The sequence below is a fragment of the Ursus maritimus genome, unplaced genomic scaffold, assembly GCF_017311325.1.
Source record: "Ursus maritimus isolate PB19 unplaced genomic scaffold, ASM1731132v1 scaffold_23, whole genome shotgun sequence".
Lineage (NCBI taxonomy): Eukaryota > Metazoa > Chordata > Mammalia > Carnivora > Ursidae > Ursus > Ursus maritimus.
In genome coordinates this window covers 42779317-42798067 of record NW_024424786.1, presented here as the reverse complement: position 1 = coordinate 42798067, position 18751 = coordinate 42779317, and the positions used below count along the sequence as shown (strand labels likewise).

The window sequence follows — 18751 nt, the reverse complement described above, 5'->3', positions numbered from 1 at the left end:
ACCATCAGAATTAGAAGCTGTGGGTGGGCAGAAGCCATGATTTTTCTTGCCTTCATTTTCACGCTGCATTGCCTCGGACGGGATTGCACCCAGCGAGGGCTCCCACCTATTCTTTGCCTGACTTGTGTCTTTGACTGACGGACTCACCTGGCTCACTGAGGAATCATTTATGGTCAGAATCCAACGAGATGGTCTGAGAGTGCCAGTCAGGCCCAGGAAGACTGACATGGCTTCTTAGAATCTTCCAGTTCTTGGATTAACCTTTCTAAACTGTACTTGTAGGAAATAAAGTAAAAGGGCATTAAAAAATGTGTAGAATAATAATATGTGTGTATAGCAGGAAAGAATAACTCATAAAATATAAGACTATTCTAAGGATGTGATCAGCTCCAGAGATGGAGTCGGGGATGAAGTCTTTCTTGCGGTTAACTGGATCTGTTGGGGCTGGGGCTGGGGCTGGGGCTGGGCAGATAACCACTCTCTCCATCCGCGCAGACAGTGGAGCATAAGAATGGGGAAGGAAGCTCGGTGCATCATCACCCAGTCCTTACCCTCAACCTCCGTGGGCCGACACCTGTAGAGGAAGGCATGAGCAAGACTTGCATTCCACACCTGAGCACGTCTCACAAAACATTCCTGGGGGATTTTTGCCCTGTGGTAGCTCCAGAGAGCATGTGATTGTAGAGTGAGAAATCAAGACCAGGTCTTTAGCTTGCCATTTTCCATTAAAACTTAAAATCTGGATTAAAGTTACTTTCTCAGATTTAAGTTGATTTAGGTTCATATTACTGGATATCTTTTAAAAATGAAACCTGATCATTATTTTTCATTTTAGGTGATATGTCAGTTGAAAGGGGGTACACAAATGCTGTGTATAGACAATTCTGGCACAAGAGAACTAAAAGCACTTCATTTGGTTCCTCAGTATCAAGACCAAAATAATTATCTACAGTCAGGTACAGAGTACATTAATAAAAAAATTATGTCATATATCATATTTAAGTTGGTAAGTGGATATGTTTGGCTTTGTGTAGAGAGTAAAAGTAAAACAGGAGGCAGTTAGGTTGTTAAATAGGCAACTTGGCAAGCCTATTAGCCCTTATGAGTGAACTAAGAATAGAAACAAAAACCTTTATAGACCAATTTATGTACATTGTGCTCTTGGACAGTCATCCTCTACTTGGGCTGGCAGAGAGCTTGTGATCCTAACAGGTGATTGCCGTTCCCAGCAAGTGCGTGTGCCGAGAGGGGACTGGGTTGAAACATTAGCCTTTCCCAGATGGGGTAGGGGGTTGACAGTTCAGATGTGGTTTAAACTGTATCCATTTTAATGGAAGCATTTTCGTGTAATCAGTGAGAGCTATGACTATGCTTTAATCACCATGAGTTTTGAAATATATCAAATGCTGATTTTTCTCTGCCATTCTCTCAGAAACATCTTTAAACTGGGAGAATAAATGACCTATAAGTACTTAATTATCCTCAAATTACTTATAAATGATTGAAGAAAGAATAAGTGACATAGTTTTAGGATTGTGTTTACAAAAGTTAGACCCTAATTCTTGAAAACTAGGCATCTCTATGTGGATTATATACATAATCATGTTATTCTAAATCTTAATCACAATATTTTAATTACCAGATGCTTTGCTGACCTTGCCAATGATTTATTTTTTTGTTGTTGAAGTATAATTAACCTACCACATATAGTAGTTTCATTTGTACAACATAGTGATTTAAAGTTTGTATACATTTGGAACTGATCAACATAATAAAAATAGTTACCATCTGTTGCTACACAAAGCTGATACAATATTACTGACTCTGTTCCTCCCCATACTGCACTTGCCAATAATTTAAATCAATATTAAATACAAATGCCATTTCAATGGTACTTCAGAGTAAAAGAAATATTATAACTCCTGTTCCATCCTGATAGTCTCTTTATTTAGGGACAGATAAAATGCCTTCAAGACCTTTGCTTTTCTGTGATACAGAATTGGGGTTGGAGTTTTGTCTTCAAAACTTTTGTCTGACCCACCACGGTCTTCTGGCTCCGTTTCCTGTAGGTTAGAGCGGCATCCGACCCTCTGCGTGAGCAGGCGGGGCTTCTTTCCTAATTCCCTTCCTTCTGGAGCATGACAAATTCTAATGCCTTTAGGGCCACAAAAGGAAAAGGTTTATATAATGTTCTCCAAATCTACTTCCTTGTTGTATAATCGTAACCCCCTCACCACGTACATCTGAAATGCCAGCATAATATAAATGCATCCTGTTACCAAAGTCTCAAGGTAACATTACTCAAAGGATGCCTAAGCCTGGAGCAGCAATTATGTTCAGCTGGTAGGTGATTCAAGACACTAAGACCCATTTCTCCCTCTGCCTCTACTCATAAACACTGAGATTTGCAGGGCCTCTAGTGTCTCAGGAATGTTTTCCACAGCACCCTTAGACCAAAGCAATACCAGTCAGTTCCAGTAGTTAAATAGTTTGGTCCAAACAGCCTAATAAGTATTTACATCCTAGCAAGTTAGTAACCGTTTGAAAAAAAGGATACGCATAAATTGAAAGTAGTTCATGTGGTGTCCAACAGATGTCGCTATGCTTTCCTCGAAAGTGTGACATCCAGGGACCCCCTGGTGAGTGCTGTGGCACCTGAAGGCTCCTTGGCACATAGCCACACAGTTTGGGAACCTGGGCACTAGCAACAGTTTTGTTTCGTTTTGTTTTTAGTATAGTAGGCTAGCCCTGGAAACAAGTTCAGCAGCTTTAGGACCAAGAAAAAGGGTGTAATAAGTAAAAAAAAAAAAAAATTGACTCAAAAGGTTTTGCAGAATAAAAAAACAAATAGGATCAAGATAAGTTTAAATGATTTTGCACATGATAAATCCACGATACATGATCATTTTTGTACTTTCTTCCATGTGCGAGTAGAAAAGGAACGATATAAACAATATATGTTATCAATTAATTTTAATTGTCTTCCTTACAGATGTCCCTAAACCAATGACTACTTTAGTAGGAAGATTTTTGCCAGTACCAGCAAAATTAAATCTCATTTCACAACAAGTGAGTCACTGTTTTAATAAAAAAATACAATTGGGCACTATTTTCTCTTAAAATTTCAGTTGTTGAAGTTGGAATTACTCAGGAAGCATCATTTATCCTCTGTTTTAAAATCAGCAGTGAAGCTTTTACCAAGTACTCAGTACCTTCACTGCTGTGTCAGACCCTGGGGGTTGGGAGGGAGTGGCATCGGTTCAAGACACAGTTCTGGGCCAACCCTGTAGGGCTGTCTTGCCCTTTCCTATAGCCTCCAGACTATCTTTCTGCCCATTTGCTGAACTTGTCCTTTGTGGCCCTGCAGTCCACCCACCAGCACACCCATTCGATGTGGAGCATTCCTCACCTTCCTAGGTGGAATGGATATGCTTTTCTAGAGTTTAAAATGCTTTTATCATTGCACCATAAAATGCATATACTAAATATAAGACAAATGTGCTCTTTTCCCCAAGTCTTGATATAAAATATCACCGCCTCAGAAGAGCCTTTCATGACTCCCCAGTGTTGACAGCCAGTCACTGTCATGGCACCTGTCTGATTCTCTGCCCAGTACTGTCATGGTCTTGCATTTTTTGGTTTGTTCATTTGTCTGCTTCTGCCCCTGAGTATGCCAGGTCCACAGGAGTAGAGATCTTGTGAGTCTAGTTTGTCTCTGTAAACTGAGACCTGGAGCGAAGCCTGGCACGTAAAGGGCGGTCAGATAGAGTGACTTTCATTCAGTAGGGCCGGTGCTGGTCTGAGCACTGGGACCACATCGGTGAGCTAATGCTAAGCGATCCCCCCCAAACAGAAGCAAAAGAAAACACGTGACTCTGCTCCCTGCAGCTTGCATTTTAGTGTGGGAGACAGACAATATAGGGAAATCTCTTAAATAAATTCTACTGTATGCTAGGAGAGCAGCGGATGGGTATAGGGTACAGAGGTTCCTCGGGGAGGGTGCAAGTCACAGTTGGCTCCATCGAGAAGGTGACAGTTGAGCAAAATCTTGAGAGGAGAGGGTGAGCTGCGTGACTCACATTCCAGGCAGGCAGAACAGCACAACGCAAGGTCAGCCTGCTGTAGAGACAGCAAGGAGGAGGCCAGGGGGATGGAACGGAGTCAGCAAGAGGAAGGTAGAAGGACATGGAAAATGAGGAAGCACAGGGCTGGGGAAGGGCGGGGGCCAGGTGGGTGCAGGGGAAGCTGCCACTGGGATAGTCTCAGCCGACATAGCCTGTCCGGATCCCCTGCGGGCTAACAAGGGGGCTTGTGATGGGCTGGATGTGGGATGCGAGAGAAAGAGAGGAAGCACGGATGCCCCGAAGGTTTTCGTCCAGGACAAATGGAAAGATGGCGTTTCCATCAAGAGAGCTGGGGGAGTGCACGTTTTGTGAGGAGACTAGGAGTTAGGTCCCCGGTCTCGAAGTATTACGTTGGAGATACCCGAGTGGCGATGGCATGCAGGAGTGGGACTCGCGGGGCTAGAGGTCAGTGTGAGGAAGACCTGGGCTGGAGGGAAGAATTCACCAGGGTGTAGATGGCATTTAAGGCCTTGAGACCAGAGGAGATCTCTGAGGCAGCGGGTGTAAACAGAGTCAGATGTTTGTCGAGTGAGTAAATAAGTATTTCTCAAATGATGTGTTAGCCGGGAGCGGGGGGAGTATAGGTCAGTGCAGGAGATCCTGAGCCGTGATCCTGGGAGTGCCCGAGGCGGCGTCTGCTGGACACTGCACACAAGGCGCCTGCCTTCCTTTCCCCACTGGGTCAGCCCCAACCACAGAGGCAGTGCCCCTTTGGGCCACAGTGTCCTCTCTTTCCACCTCCTCCCCATCTTCTCTTGGCTGTGTTATTCTTATCCCCATGTTGGCTGCCCCTGACTTCTTATCCAGCGTGGAGACCTTGAGGCAATCTCGTTAGCCATGCATTTGCTGCTTCCTTGCCAAACTCCCAATTCTGCAGAGATATTTTTAAAGATTTTTAAGTCATCTCTACACCCAGCATGGGGCTTGAACTCACAATCATGAAATCAAGAGTCACGTGCTCCACCGACTGAGCCAGCCAGGTGCCCCGAAATTCTATATATTTTTAAGCACTTTACTACTCACAGTGTGGTACATGGACTAGGAACCTGGGCATCATCTGGGAACTTGATAGAAATGCAGGATCTCAGGCCCTGCCCCAGACTCACTGACCCAGAATCTTCGTTTTAGCAAGATCCCAGGTGATGTGACTGAGAGGACCACCTTAGAGTCTATGTCTTTACTCCTAGGTGGCCAGACTTTGCTGAAGAACATCATGGGCTCCGGCATAAAGTTGCTTTAGCTGAACTGCCTATGCCATACTGAAGCCATTTCTTTTTCTCTGCTTTACTTTGGGGCTAAATAAGCAAAGGGGAAAGGGAAATTGTACCCCAGTTTATGCAAAGCATTGCCTCAATCCTGAGAACTGTGAAATCCTTTCTCCAAAAGAATGTAAAACTTTGGACCGCCACTGGGGTCATGGGCCTAACAGGTGTCTGGTTTCAGTAACTTGTGAACACTTCCCTCCTGTAAATTGAGTGAGGAGGGCAGAGCCCCAGACAGAAGAGAGGGGCTCCTGGGGTGAGGCTCCCCAGAGGGACGGGGCTTTGTGGTCAGGGACATGGACCCAGGGTGGCTTCTCAGGGTCTTCAAACCCCACAGGCAGTGATGACACACAATTTAATAAGAGGCAGAAGAGAGAAAATGAATAGAATGAATAAAATGTTTGTTTTTCCAAGCCTGTATTTTTTTAAAAAATAAGTTTTACTTATTTAAGTAGTCTCTACACCCAGTGTGGGGCTCAAACTCACTACCCTGAGATCAAGAGTCACGTGCTCTTCGATTGAGCAGGCCAGGCATTCCCCAAGACTGTACTTTTTATATAAAACTTACTTTTAAATTTGTTTTCAGGGGAGGAAGGGACAAGGATAGGGTATTGACGTGTGATATATACAAATCATCTCGAAACCTAAATTTATGCAATACTTTACATTTCTTCCTTCGCATAAGAAGAGAATGAGGTCATTGCTGACTTCGCTACCCTTTCCTTTTCCTGGGAATATCGTCTGTCAGCCATGCTAACCAGTAGTAGAAAGAAAGCAAAATGAGAGCCGGGGAAGCAAAGGACACAGAGGGGACAGAGGTTGTGACACGGCTTTGGATTTGTTGAAACTGACTACAAATTTTTTTTTTTGACAAGATGAGACACTAATGGTTGACAAGACTTTGGATGTCCAGGGCTCTTATGTTATACCAAGAATGTCATCATAACTAAAGAACAGTTTCAGTGTATAGAAGTTTGTCATTGAATTTCATTCACAATTTGTAGTCATGAAAATGAGAAAGCTGTCCGTTCCAGTGTCCGCAGCCAGCGCCCGACAGCTGTGTGTGTCTGGCCGGGCCCTGCATCCTTACCCCTGCCTCCGGTCCACACAGGCAGGGCTCTCCCCCCGGGCACGTATGGCCAGGCAGGTCTGGGACACAATGGCCTGGGCTCCCCCACTGCTGTGGAGAAGCCTGGGCCGGAGTCCATTCCAGGGTGAGGGGAACTGTCATGGTGGTGGGGCCTGACGTAAAGTGATTGTGATGTAAACCTCCAGAAGAAAACCAGTCATTTTTGTCTGGACCTAGAGATTGACAGGATGGAACTTTGGAAACATGATCTAATTCAAAATATGCTTGTCTTTGACTTTCTACAGCTTGAAAACGGAGCCTTACCATCGCTAGTCAACGGGTCTACTCTCCCTTCGGGATCCGCTCTTCCAGGACCACCAAAAATAACTTTGGCTGGGTAAGGATTAAAAGCAATCAGTTGTCACTTACTTTAATAGAAGAGTTTAAGAGGCTTTTGGGTACTTTGGTGGTTTTATTCTAAGTTATAAAATCAGCTTTACCTGTAAACCTTTGCGACCTCTAGAAACTATATTTTGCATTAAGCAGTGGCACCAACCGTGCGGCTCTGTGTCTGGTTTGTTGATGGAAAGGCTCCCATGTTGTCCACTGTCCCATGTCGGTGTTTCAGGGGCCCGCTGCCATCCAGAGCTCTGTCTTGGTCTCACATCAGTTTAAACTGAGATGCTGTTTTTCGCGGTCAGCCACATAAGTAACAGTGTGGCAGGCACTCAACATTGACGGTGGTCTTAGTGGGCCTTTATGGGCCGCCTCCGCCTGCTGCCGTACCCCTGCTGGGTCAGCCCGCGTTCAGAGACAGGTGCCGAGGCTCATGGTCTCCGTGGGGAGGTGGGCTGCACTTAGCTGGGGACTTGTCTTGCCATTTGAAAGTCACGTCTATAATTGTAACTAATTAAACTAACCAAGTCTGTTGCAACTCCTCGTTAACATTCATGTGCTAACAGTGGATGGGACAGCCCTTTCCGCTCATGGAGCCCTCGAGTTGGTTATGGAGATCAGTCCTTTCCTGCCTCCATGAGTTTGGGGCACACAGTCTACTGTGGTCGGACATCCCCGTCAGGTCAAGTAGTTTGTGACATGTCCACTGTGGCTCTGGTGCCCTCCAGGCTCCTGCATGCTGGTTTGGCGTTGGTGAGTGGGAGGAGGGCTGTCTGGGGGCAGCGTGAAAGGCCAAGCGAACCACTTGGCAGAGCTCGAGGCCTTCCCGTCTGCGTTGCCACTGGAGCGTGTCGGTGGCTCACGTGGTTCGCAGCTGGGTGGTTTTAGCAGTCCGTCTTTTGGTGGTTGTCGCCAGTGCCTCGGCAGATGGTGACTTTCAGTTCATTTAACAGGATCGAGCTGTGTGAAGCCATTCTCCTTGCTTCGTTGTCTCAGGGGTGGGTCAGGGAGGGTGTGTGGTCGCGGCTGTTATACTTGGTCCTATCATCATGGCTCTTCGCACTTCTGGACAAAACAGAAGCCACGTAAGGTTACACTGCATGACCTACGATGTTACCATCCCGAAGACACTCCCTTTATCTTTCTTGTAATCTGGGAGTAGCTGGCCAGCGGTAGGGCACTACTACGTGCTTTAGTGCACCTGGAGCGGCCAAGGGGACTTGGCACTTCGAACACTTGATTTCGAGTGTGCGCTCTTGGAGTCCCAGTGCGGTCTGAGGAGTCTCTATGACACGGCCGGTCCACGTTCTCGCGGGAGCAGGAGGGAGCTTCTACGGCAGTGTGTCCGTCCACCTTGTCCCCAGGCTCTCCTCAGTTCTCTCAGCCACATGGTTTTCTTTCTTGGACGTAATTGTTGCAGGTCATCAAATACTTTTATAAATGATGTGCCGGGAACAGCGCGAGCTTTGTGTTTGTGCGGTTTTTTCTGCAAAGAATGACTTGATGTCACTCCACTGAAAGAGCCCTGATGGTTTTTATCTCAGCATCCCCAGTACTGCTGGTAATCTGGCGTCTCTACCAGTGTGTGATCCGTGTAAGGGAGCACGCAGAAAACCGTTCGCTGTTGCCTCATCCTGTAGGAGTTCCCGACCGCGACCAATTTGCTCTATCTCCTTACCTCTTTAGATGCTTTTCCTTAGCGTTCCTTTTGACTTCCAGACGATAACAAGGTCAGATTAGGTCCGAAGACGTCAGAAAGGAAGCTCTGTCGGCCCAACGTGGCTCAGACATTTCTGAGCTAGCGTGTGGCATAGACACAGGTCGGCCGGAGCCTCCTGGCCAGTAGTCCTTTGGGGGGTGTTCACCCCACCGTCGTTCTTCAGAGTTGGGTGGTGAACAGGCTAACTTATTAACTAGCGTATCATATTAATGAAAGTGCCCTTCTAGTAAAATTCATGTCCTGTCACTCTGTAAGATTTCCATCATCTTGTCGTCAGTCAGGTGTTAAAGTGAACTCTCATACGTTGTTGATCCTCTTACTTTGGTAACATACTGAACGTTATAATAAAGAACATTCAAGAGTCTGCTTCTCTGAAAATTTTTTCCATAAAGATGAGGTCCTATGTCGTGTAGTGCAGTTTATTTCTCATGCTGTTCTCAGGTGGAATTGTGCAGATCTCTCCTGACACCTTAATTTTCAGATTGGCATGAGAGGGTGGACCGGTGTCCTCAGAGCGGTGGCTTTTTCCCCGGTTTACTTCCCGTCCCTTTCCGCCCCTCGTGCACTGTGCTCACCCCTACAGCACCTTCGCTTATGCCGCTTCCTCAGCTGAAACCCCCTTGTGGTGGATGGCAAGGCTCACAGCCCTAACAGGTGGTGTCGAGTTCTAGCTCCTTCGAAAGCAGTTTAACTTCTTCCAGCTATATTAAACTACCATCTCTGAATTTTATATCATTGACAATCAGTATCAAATAATTTGATAGCTTATTATACGATACCTTCTGTCTTCCAATTTTTCAATCATATATCTATCTATCTATCTATCTATCTATCTCATGTCCCAAATTATTTGCTGGATTCCTCCTGGACAGGCACTATAAATTTTTACACACATATTTTTTGGTTTTTCCCTGAAGCTCTTATCACAGTCCTCATCACTTGATGATCTCTCAGGAAATGCCCATTGGTACCTTCCTGATACTGGACATTTACTGAACTATACTTTGTCCTTCCACAATCATGGCAGGTGACCCCTGGAATGTCCCCATGTATCCCCACCCCATTTTTTAAAGGGAAGAATTTTGGTTCCGCTGGACAGTTAGTGCCAGGCCACCCTGTGCCCCATTGTAGGGAGAGGTCTGAGAGGCAGAGGGCAAGAGCAGTGAAGGAGGTGTCCAGCAACTCTCTGAACAGCCTATGTCTGCTCCAGGGCACATGGGCCAGGGGGCAATGTAGCCAGATCTGTCACCTCGGGGTGCCTGCGGGGACAGAAAGCTAGGTACAAACGGGAAAAGTAAACTAGATGAACCATAAATTAACATAGCATTCAGTGACATAGTTTGGGGCATTATCTTATAAATGGGAGAATCTCCAGAAGTAAGAGTTAGCAGCTCGTCCATGAGTCGGGTACCGTGTGTGTGTGTTGGGGGTGGGGGGGATGTCGCTAAACAGAAGCCTAGACGGTGAGGCTGGGGTGGAGGCTGCGGAGGCAAGCATGCCCACGTAGGAGGAACGCACGCCAGGGCGCAGAGAATGATGGGCTGAGCTAGGACTCAGGATGATCCCCGTCCGGACTCCGGGTAGCTGGGTATGTGAGTACGCGGAGTACCGGCAAAGGGGCTTGCCTAGCCCACTGTCTCCAGGGCATTTGTGTCCATTACAACCATGGCACAGATGGCGCGGAGTGCTTCCGCTCTCTGTGTGGCGACAGGAGACTGTTGGCAAATGTTACCTGTGTGCCAAGTACCCCTGCAGTTTCTGTAGGCAGCCCCAGACCAAGCAGTGTCCCTGCGACCTAGCAGAGCCCTGTCACCGTCTCAGCCTTTGTGCACCTGCCCTGCTTTTCACCGTAGCGTAGTAAACGTCTCACAGAACTAGGAATCAGAGTTCCCGCGGCGAGTAGTATTGGAAAGCAGCGCTTGGGAACTCTCCCCGATTTTTAGCCCACAGCTGCCCCTCGTGTGTAGCTCCCAGGACTCGTTTGTCCTCCTCTGATGCCCCTCACGCTGGCTCCTGAGCTAATTCCCGGGAGCAGTGAGGAGGGAGGTCTCCACTGGAAACTTGCTTTGCCATGGCTGGTAGCTCTGCAGCGTGGGCGGCTCTAACACTCTGGAACAATATAACATGATGATTTGCCTTTTAAATTATACTATCTGATAGTGTTCAGATTTGGGAAAACTCAAAAAAGTTTATTAAAGGAGCTATTTGGTGTGAGGGTCTTCACACAACAGGGGTTTAAACAGATCAAGGGAAGAACATCCAGAGGGCTTCTTGGGGAGGGGGCAGCAATTGGGTCCTGCTCTGCACCCCCTGCGGGGCACGCAGGCTGGGATTGGCCAGGCTCATTCCATTGTATTGTAACACGCACACCGCTTCCATTTCGTGATCGGGCACCGATAAATAATACCTGTAACTACCTGGTGCTGAGATTTTCAGTATTTGTTCAGAAACACCAGATGCTTAGCTAATTCTCCTTTTAAAGAGTAACGATCTGAATATTTTCTTTTTTAATCTTTATAGAGTAACTCTTAGTTCATGGGACACAAAGTCTAAAAAGCCATGTAACTGTACCAAATCCCAGTGTCTGAAATTGTAAGTAATCACAAATCCTTCATTATTAAATAGAAATAAGGTTGTTTAGAAGTCAGTAAGCGGCGCAGAGTCCGGACAAGCGTCGGCGGCTAGCAGTGCGCCAGCCAGAGCAGCGACACGCCGTGCCCTCTGCACAAGCCTGGTCCGGGGCTCTGGGGTTCTCTTGACCGACTTGGAGAAGGGCCCCGCCTGCACCGCACGTGGTGTGGCTTCCTTGGGTTTTGGTTTGCATGTCCGCCCCCTGACGGGTGCTAACCGCGGCACCCTGAGACATTCCCACATCCTAGTTCTTACAAGTTTGGTGGACTGGTTCACTCAATAGTGAATTTTCACAGAAAAATTCTCCCCCAGGGATGCCAGCTCACAGGAGGCTCAGTCAGGGGGTGGTGGGGCAGGCCGTGCAGCAGAGCCGTGGGCGGGGGGCACAGTGTAGCTGACATAGGAGGTGGCCCCCGCCTCCCCTCCTGCCCTGTCGCACGTGGACGTTATTCGTGTCATCTGCCCGGCTCTTAGTTTGCCCAGTGTCTGCCCTGAAGGTCTGCCCAACTTTAAAGTGACACCTTGGAGGGGGCACACATCCTCGTCCTGATGGCTAACACTGTCTCCACGTGGTTTTTCCGTTGCAGAGCTCCTGCTGCAGTCACTGAGAGCTCCACTGATGGGATAGTGACTTGGGGGTACACACGTGGGTACAAATCCAGAAGCCCGAGAAACTTGGGTCACTGAAAAGACAAATTCATTTTTAAAAAGCAATGCTGAAATCTAGGGTTGACTATGTGAAAACATTTGAGCTGTCACTGGTTTAGTCTGTGAATGCGAGCCATCCACCTCTCTGAACGCTGGACACGCCATGAGACCACTAACACGCGGCTCTGGGTGAGGCGGAAGGAAAACAGAGGGGAAAGCCTGGACTGGGTGACCCTGTCGAGCCAGAGTGGCCCGCCCAGATGGAGACGTCCAATGCGGTGGAGGACAAGGTGGTGGCATGTAGAGTGGACAGAACCAGGAGAGGAGCAGGGTCCTGTCCAATGGGGCTGCCAAGCTGCAGTCTTGTTTGGGGACCGGGGAGACCAAATGACCCATGAAGCCTAGAGCAAGTTGTAGACGATCACTGGGGTTGGAGGGAGGTAACCCCTGAGGACTCGGAAGTAAGGTGGGGCTCCAAGAAAGGTTTAACTTATTGACGACCCCATGATGGAAGGCCAAAGAAATAGCTTCCTGCCTAGAAGCAGCTTTCCGGATTAATGGGCGACTGACGCACTAAAGAAAGAATTTGCCGTCCCGGGTGGGCTCGGTCAGCATTGGAACAAAGGAAAAGAAGGTTCAGAGCGTGTCCCCTGCTGTCCAGAGAAAGGAGGCACTGTCTCTGAGGGACATGGGCACCACCTTCTCAGGAAGTGTCGTGCGCTGTGCGCGAGAGGCTTACCGCCCTCACGTCATGCTTGGGGACCCTGCACCTCCAACTCCCGGCTCAGCACGTCCCCGTCTGGCCGGTGACCCAGCTTCCTCAGTAGCTCCGCGCTGGGAAGCCAGGGGCCTTGAGCACTGGGGGCACTGGAAGGGGTGTGATTTCCACCAGAATTCACAAGTGGCATTGGTCAGTCTATCACGGTTTGTTGGATCAGTCAATCCCCGAGAAACCAATGATCTCTGGAAAGACCGTTTCCGGAAAGGCTAAGGAGTGGGTAAATTCACCCACTCCGTGCAGAGCCTGCCGCGAGGTCTCTTGGGGGCAGACTGTGCCGGCGGCACCGTGGCCGTCTCTGCGCGTGTGCCCAGGTGCTCGTGCTGGGGAGCTGGGGCAGGGGCAGGTGTCGGGAGTGGACTCGCCATCCTCGGCTCCGTGAACACGTGCCATGATCACGGGGAAGAGCCTTCAGTTGTCTTTACTCTTTTTCTCCCCACAACTAAGTTGTGTTCTTAAAGCGATAGAACGTAGTTTTTGTCCTGCTTTTTTGGGAGTACCTAGAGGATAAAGGTCAAGAGGGATTACTATTGATTGGCCATCAATGAAGAGAGAAACACCTTATTGTATTTTTTGAAAATCACAGTGATTCACGCACACGGGTAAAAAATCAATGACTATAGCCAGATTGCAACGGAAAGTCAGCGCCTTGCCCCACCTCTTCCCATTCTCCAGATTCTTCCCCCAGAGTGACTGTTTTATTGATTTTTGTTTTTAGGCTTTCGGTGGTGGGAGGGGGGGAATTATCTACCGCCTTGTCGCTGCGGTAGAGAGAGTTTTCACTCTGCACCCGTGTCCCTCCCTTGCTCTTCCAGACAGAGCTGGAGCCAATCTTGCTAGTTCCTCTCCCAGTTACTCTTGAAACTTTAGATAATGGACTTCAACCTTTTCTTGTGGTTTCATTATCCAGCAAAGGTTGGGAATTATTTTTAAATGATAAAATTAGTCTGTATAAGTAAAACAGAATTGATGTAAACTTAATAAAAAGGTAGATAAGTGTTTTATTATTTTATTGAAAATTTATTATTTAAAAAGTTTTTAAGATTTTTCAAGTTGTTCCCTTCTGTCTTTCCACTGCTGCTACATAGGACTTTCTTAATATTTTTTATACATTTTAAACATTGATTTGCTTCATAATTAGTTTCTCAAAGCATTGATTGTGAAAGCCACTTTTGTAACAGGATTTTTTTATATAGGCTGTGGTATCCCAGTCGTCGGGGCAGTAACTTCGCAGCGTGAAGGCGAGTTGCGCTCAGGGACTGGAGAGGGTCTCCGCCTGGGTCATGAGCATACTCTGAGAGGAGAGACCGGCTTTACGGGTGTGGATGCTTTCCAGGACAGTTTTAATTAGTTCTGAAATATGTTAGTCAACAAATCCAAACAGAGTTTTTAAGTATCCATTCCAATTCAATTCTTGCTGAGATACGGGGTGGGGCTTGTTGGGAGCAGTTGTATTACCCACGTTGTTTTTACCCTAATCACATGTAAATCAAGATTTTAATCATAGATTGGGCAATCTCTAATTTTGATTTCTCAAATGGCCTTCTGTCTCCGACTAGATAGGTTAAGTAATTGTAATGAACTAACCAGAATCCTGCAGCTGGAAGATCAGAGCTGGGTGATCATTTTGTAAGGTCTCTTGTTTCTTACTTGTACTTTAGATTCCTTCTTTTATGTTTAAAACTATTAAATACTTAATTCATATTCAGTAGCTCCTAATTCTAATATTTAAAGTCTTTGCTTGTCTGAATCTGGTGTTTTCATCTCTTGATTTTACACTCATTATGGTTTGTTACCGCATGTATTTTGTGAATTTTTAAAAATTGTAAATTATAATCGCCGGGACTTTGTATATGGGAATTCTGAGGCTGATCGGAGGGCGCACTCCTGCAGAGAAAGTTCGTGTTTGCTTCTGCTTGGCCTTGGTGGCACTTCCAATCCGGACAACTTAAAAGTTCTCCTAAGGTGTTTTTTTAGGACACACAGTAGGAATTCAGATCTCAAACCCAAATGAGTCCCCTGCTCCCAAGCCAGTGCCCAGACAGACGCATTGTCTTGCCTTTCCTTCTGCAGGACGTGTTTTCCTAGGGGGCTCGTTCACTGGGTACAAACCTTCCACTGTTCAGCCTTATGCGTAGCTCCTGGAGCTGACCCCCCGCCTGGGTGTGCCCCCGACTTTGGGTTGGTACACGTAAAGCTCTCAGAGCGATGGCCGGCAGATTCTCCGTGCTCGCCACCGCTATGGCTGTCGCTGCCCCGCCGCCTCCGTCCAGCAGCGAAAACCAAAGCCTTTGGTTGTTGGGATGAGCAGATGCCCCAAGACGGCTGCAGGCTTCAGCTTTAGCTTACGCCTCTGAATTTTGGTTTCTCTTTTATTTTTTGGCCTCCCAGGAGTGTCCTTAAATATTTTACAGACTCAAATATGCATCTAAAAAGGTTTTAAATACTTAATACCACTGATTTAAAGTGTTTTAAAGAATTTGTCACGATGGTCAATGAATTAAAAATAAGTTCAGAATACATGTCATCGTAGGTCTTTTCAAACACATCAAGACTCTAAAAATTCTAGGGTACAGTGTGCCTGTGCTCACCTTCTTGTGAAGTCACAGCGTGGGTTACCTGGAAGTATTGAACTGTTGCCGGCCTGCTGGCACCGAAGCAATGTCTGCCTCGAGGGCGGCACGTTTAACACAGTGCTGCTCCTTCGGTGTGTTTCACGGACAAGAGGGGCCACCAAACCTCATGTGCTGGCTGTGGCTGTGGTTTCCGTGGCAACAGTAGGAGTAGACAATGGAAGGGGACAGTACACGTCCATAGAACAAGAACACGTGGACTGCGTACAGTGGCGGTAACAAATCATGGACTTTGAGTGTACTGCCAGAGGTCACTGTCCACACTGACTCGTCAGCCAGCCAGACTTTCTGCCGTCGGAGACTTGGAACCCTGAGGTCTGTCTCCACCGAGTCTGTCGAGTTGGGGAGCCCGAGACCACAGAGGACAGTGCTTTGCGAGCTCTCTTGCTGCTGCCAACTTGAATAGATCAGTTTGGTCCTTTTCGGAGAGGAAAGCAATTTTGCCGAGGGGAAAGTCCACAGAAGTGGTAAGAAAGGGACTGGGAGTTCACGTGGGGACCAAGGTATATGTCCTGACGCAACACATGGGTTTTCAACCCAGACAGCACTCTAACCCAGAGAAAAAGGCACAGAGGGTTGTAATTCTCATGAAGATGAGGACCGTGCAGAAGATCTGATGTCTACTGGGCACTCGGGACACGTGGTTCACAGTGAGCAGTGACTTCTGGTGGACAGAAGTTTTCAATTTAATGCGGTCAAAATTGTCCCTTGTCTTTATTATTACTGCCTTCTTGTTCAAGAAGTCCAGCCATATCCCAAGTCCAAAATCATTGTGCTGTTAGAGTTTGTTCTAAAGTTTTAAAGTTTGCTTTTCTCCTTTGCGGCCTTAATGCACCTGGAATTGATTTTTATGAATAGTGTTAGGTAGGTAATTTCATTTTTCTTTTCTGTATGTACAACTAATTGTCTGGCACCATTTATTGCAAAACACGACTATAGTCCCAGTGATGTGCTGTCAGGATTTAATGTCTGTGTGTGGGTCTGGTTCTGGGTTCTCCATCCTGCTCCGTGCACAGATCCCACGTCTCAGTTGCAATGATTCGTCTGTGGACTTCCTTCACTATTGTATTTAAACAAGTTGTCTGCAAATAAGGACCATTGACATCTTTCCCCATCTTTATCCTCTTTTCCTTCTTCTTGCCTGATCATGCCAGTGAGGGCCTCTGTCATGTTGGGCACTAAGTAGTTTGTTCCTGGTTTCCTAGTAATACTTCTAGCATTCTCTTGCCCTGCCCTAGATAAGATCCTTGCTTTAGGTTTTTGAGAGATACTCTGTGCTCAGGCGCTGTAGCCCGAAGACTGTGAACTACAGTCATTCCAGGACCCGTGGGGCGGCGTCGGCATTAGTGGGTCAGCTGCCCCGTCAGCTGCTCTGCCATCCTTGGGGGAGCGCTTCCCCAGCTCCCCAGCTTCACCTTCATTCCAGCCACTGAGCAAGAGAAAAGAGGGTACAGGCACACTTTCCACCTCTCGCGGCATAACCAGAAATTGCCCAGAGCACGTCCACTCACGCTCCACTGGCCAGAACCTCGTTCTGTGCTCAGACCAAGCTCAGTGGGAAGCGGGGAAATGTTGTCCTGAGTGGAGCCACCTGAGTGCTCAGCCGAAATTGCCACTGCTCTAGAATCAGGGGAGGGTGGCTACTGCCCAAGGGCTGCTTCTCCACAGCACGCCTGGCTCCGGCCAAGGACGCGTCCTTCCATTTCCTTCTCTTCCTACACAGTCATTCTGTTTGATTCTTATTATAAGTGAGTGGTGAATTTTTTTTATTATGTTATGTTAGACACCATACAGTACATCGTTAGTTTTTGATGGAGTGTTCCACGATTCATCGTTTGCGTGTAACACCCAGTGCTCCATGCAATACGTGCCCTCCTTACTACCCATCACCGGGCTAGCCCATCCCCCCACCCCGAGTGGTGAATTTTGTCGAAATCTTTTTCCTGCAGTTATGGAAATGATCACTGTTTTCTTCTTTTAATCTATAATAGGATCTATTACAATAAATTTTCTAAGGTTAATCCACCCTTGTACGCTAGGGATTGAACCCAAATTGGTCTTGATGCACCGATTCTGCCTTGTTGTGAACACTGTAAGGTCTGGTTCTGGTTTCCTAATACTCCGCCTAGGGCTTTGCGTCTTCTCTGGAGGGCGGTAGATCTGCGATTTCCCTTTCTCACATGTCTGAAGTATGGTTGTGGTATCCAAACCAGTGTTTTGTATTGCCTAGGGCAACGCACTCTCAGGCTTCCCTACCCCTCCCCAGCCTCCTCTGTGAAGCCTCTGAGAAAGTGCGGGTAGGGTGGCCCTTTTTATTCTCTGAAGAGTGGTCACCCTCTGCCCGCAAAACCATCGGGGCCGGTGTCTTTGTGGGCTGGAGTGGGAGAGGGGACGGGCTACCTGGTCATTTTCTGTCATTGCTGTCGCTTTTTCTAAATGTTGATTTATTCTGGAGTCTGTGTTGATATTTTGCATTTTTCTTGAAAATCGTTGAATTTTCTAAGTTTTTAAATCTACTTGTATATTCCTATTTATATGTTCTTATGTTGTTTTAAAAATTGTCTCTGCATCCGTAGCTACAGCCTTGTACATTTTCTAAGTTTCTGCTGTTTTTTCCTGTCCCTTTTCTTGTTCTCGATCTTTCCCATGGGAAGTTTGTCTATTTTGTCCATCTTTTCAGGGCATCGGCTTTGCGTTTTCTGGATTTTCTTGCTTAGATTTCTGGTTCCCATCTCAGAGGTGCATTAAGATTTGCTTTTTGCTATTTCCCCTGCACACCTGTTTTATAAAACTCTCTTGTTTTGCTGGCTTTTTGTGCTAAGTGCTTATTTATTTTGTATCCTTTTTACTTTTTAGGAAATGCCTTTAAAGCTTTAGATTAGCCCCCTGAACTGCTTTAACGCACCTACAAGAGTTGGTAGGAGGTGCTCTTGTTGTCACTCACTCACAATATTTTTAAATTGCCGTTGTAATGTTCTCTTCACCCATGAGCTGTTCAGGTCACACTTCACAGTGTCCAGATATGTATGTAGACATATGTTTAAAACTACATTTTAATGGTTAATCTTTTACTTTGATTCCACTGTGGTTAGATAATGTGGTCTACATGGTACCAATGCTGTGAATTTAATGAAGACTTCCTTTATGACTTAATGTTCGATTGATTTTTAAAATATATTAACTGAAACGCATATTGTCTGTGTGTTGGCTGTGTTGACTGTGTATTAGGTCAGGTGTGTTAATTTTGTTGCTTAAATCTGCTAAATGCTCGTTAGATGTTATGTGATTTATCTGTTCTTGATAAAAATATGTTAAAACCTCCACTGGTTGCAAGTTGCCTACTTTTCCCTCTAATTCCATTTTGGTTGATATGTATTGAGTCTGTAGTAAAGGGCATACAAATTCACGGTTGTTGTGTCTTTTTGGTGAATGCTTCCACCAACGGTTAACTCTACTGTGTATCCTGTTGCTTTTTGCCGTAAGTTCTTTC

At 46.7% G+C, this 18751-nt stretch overlaps 1 protein-coding gene across 1 annotated transcript in view; it reads left to right on the top strand.

The window, feature by feature from the left end:
- TESMIN (testis expressed metallothionein like protein) overlaps window positions 1-18751 on the top strand; it is a 39853-nt gene that overhangs the window by 4752 nt on the left and 16350 nt on the right. Inside the window, exons 3-5 of the mRNA XM_008709190.2 lie at window positions 836-956; window positions 2993-3069; window positions 6761-6852. Of these exons, the coding sequence (XP_008707412.2) occupies window positions 836-956; window positions 2993-3069; window positions 6761-6852 (290 nt within the window). The remainder of the gene's footprint in view (window positions 1-835; window positions 957-2992; window positions 3070-6760; window positions 6853-18751) is intronic.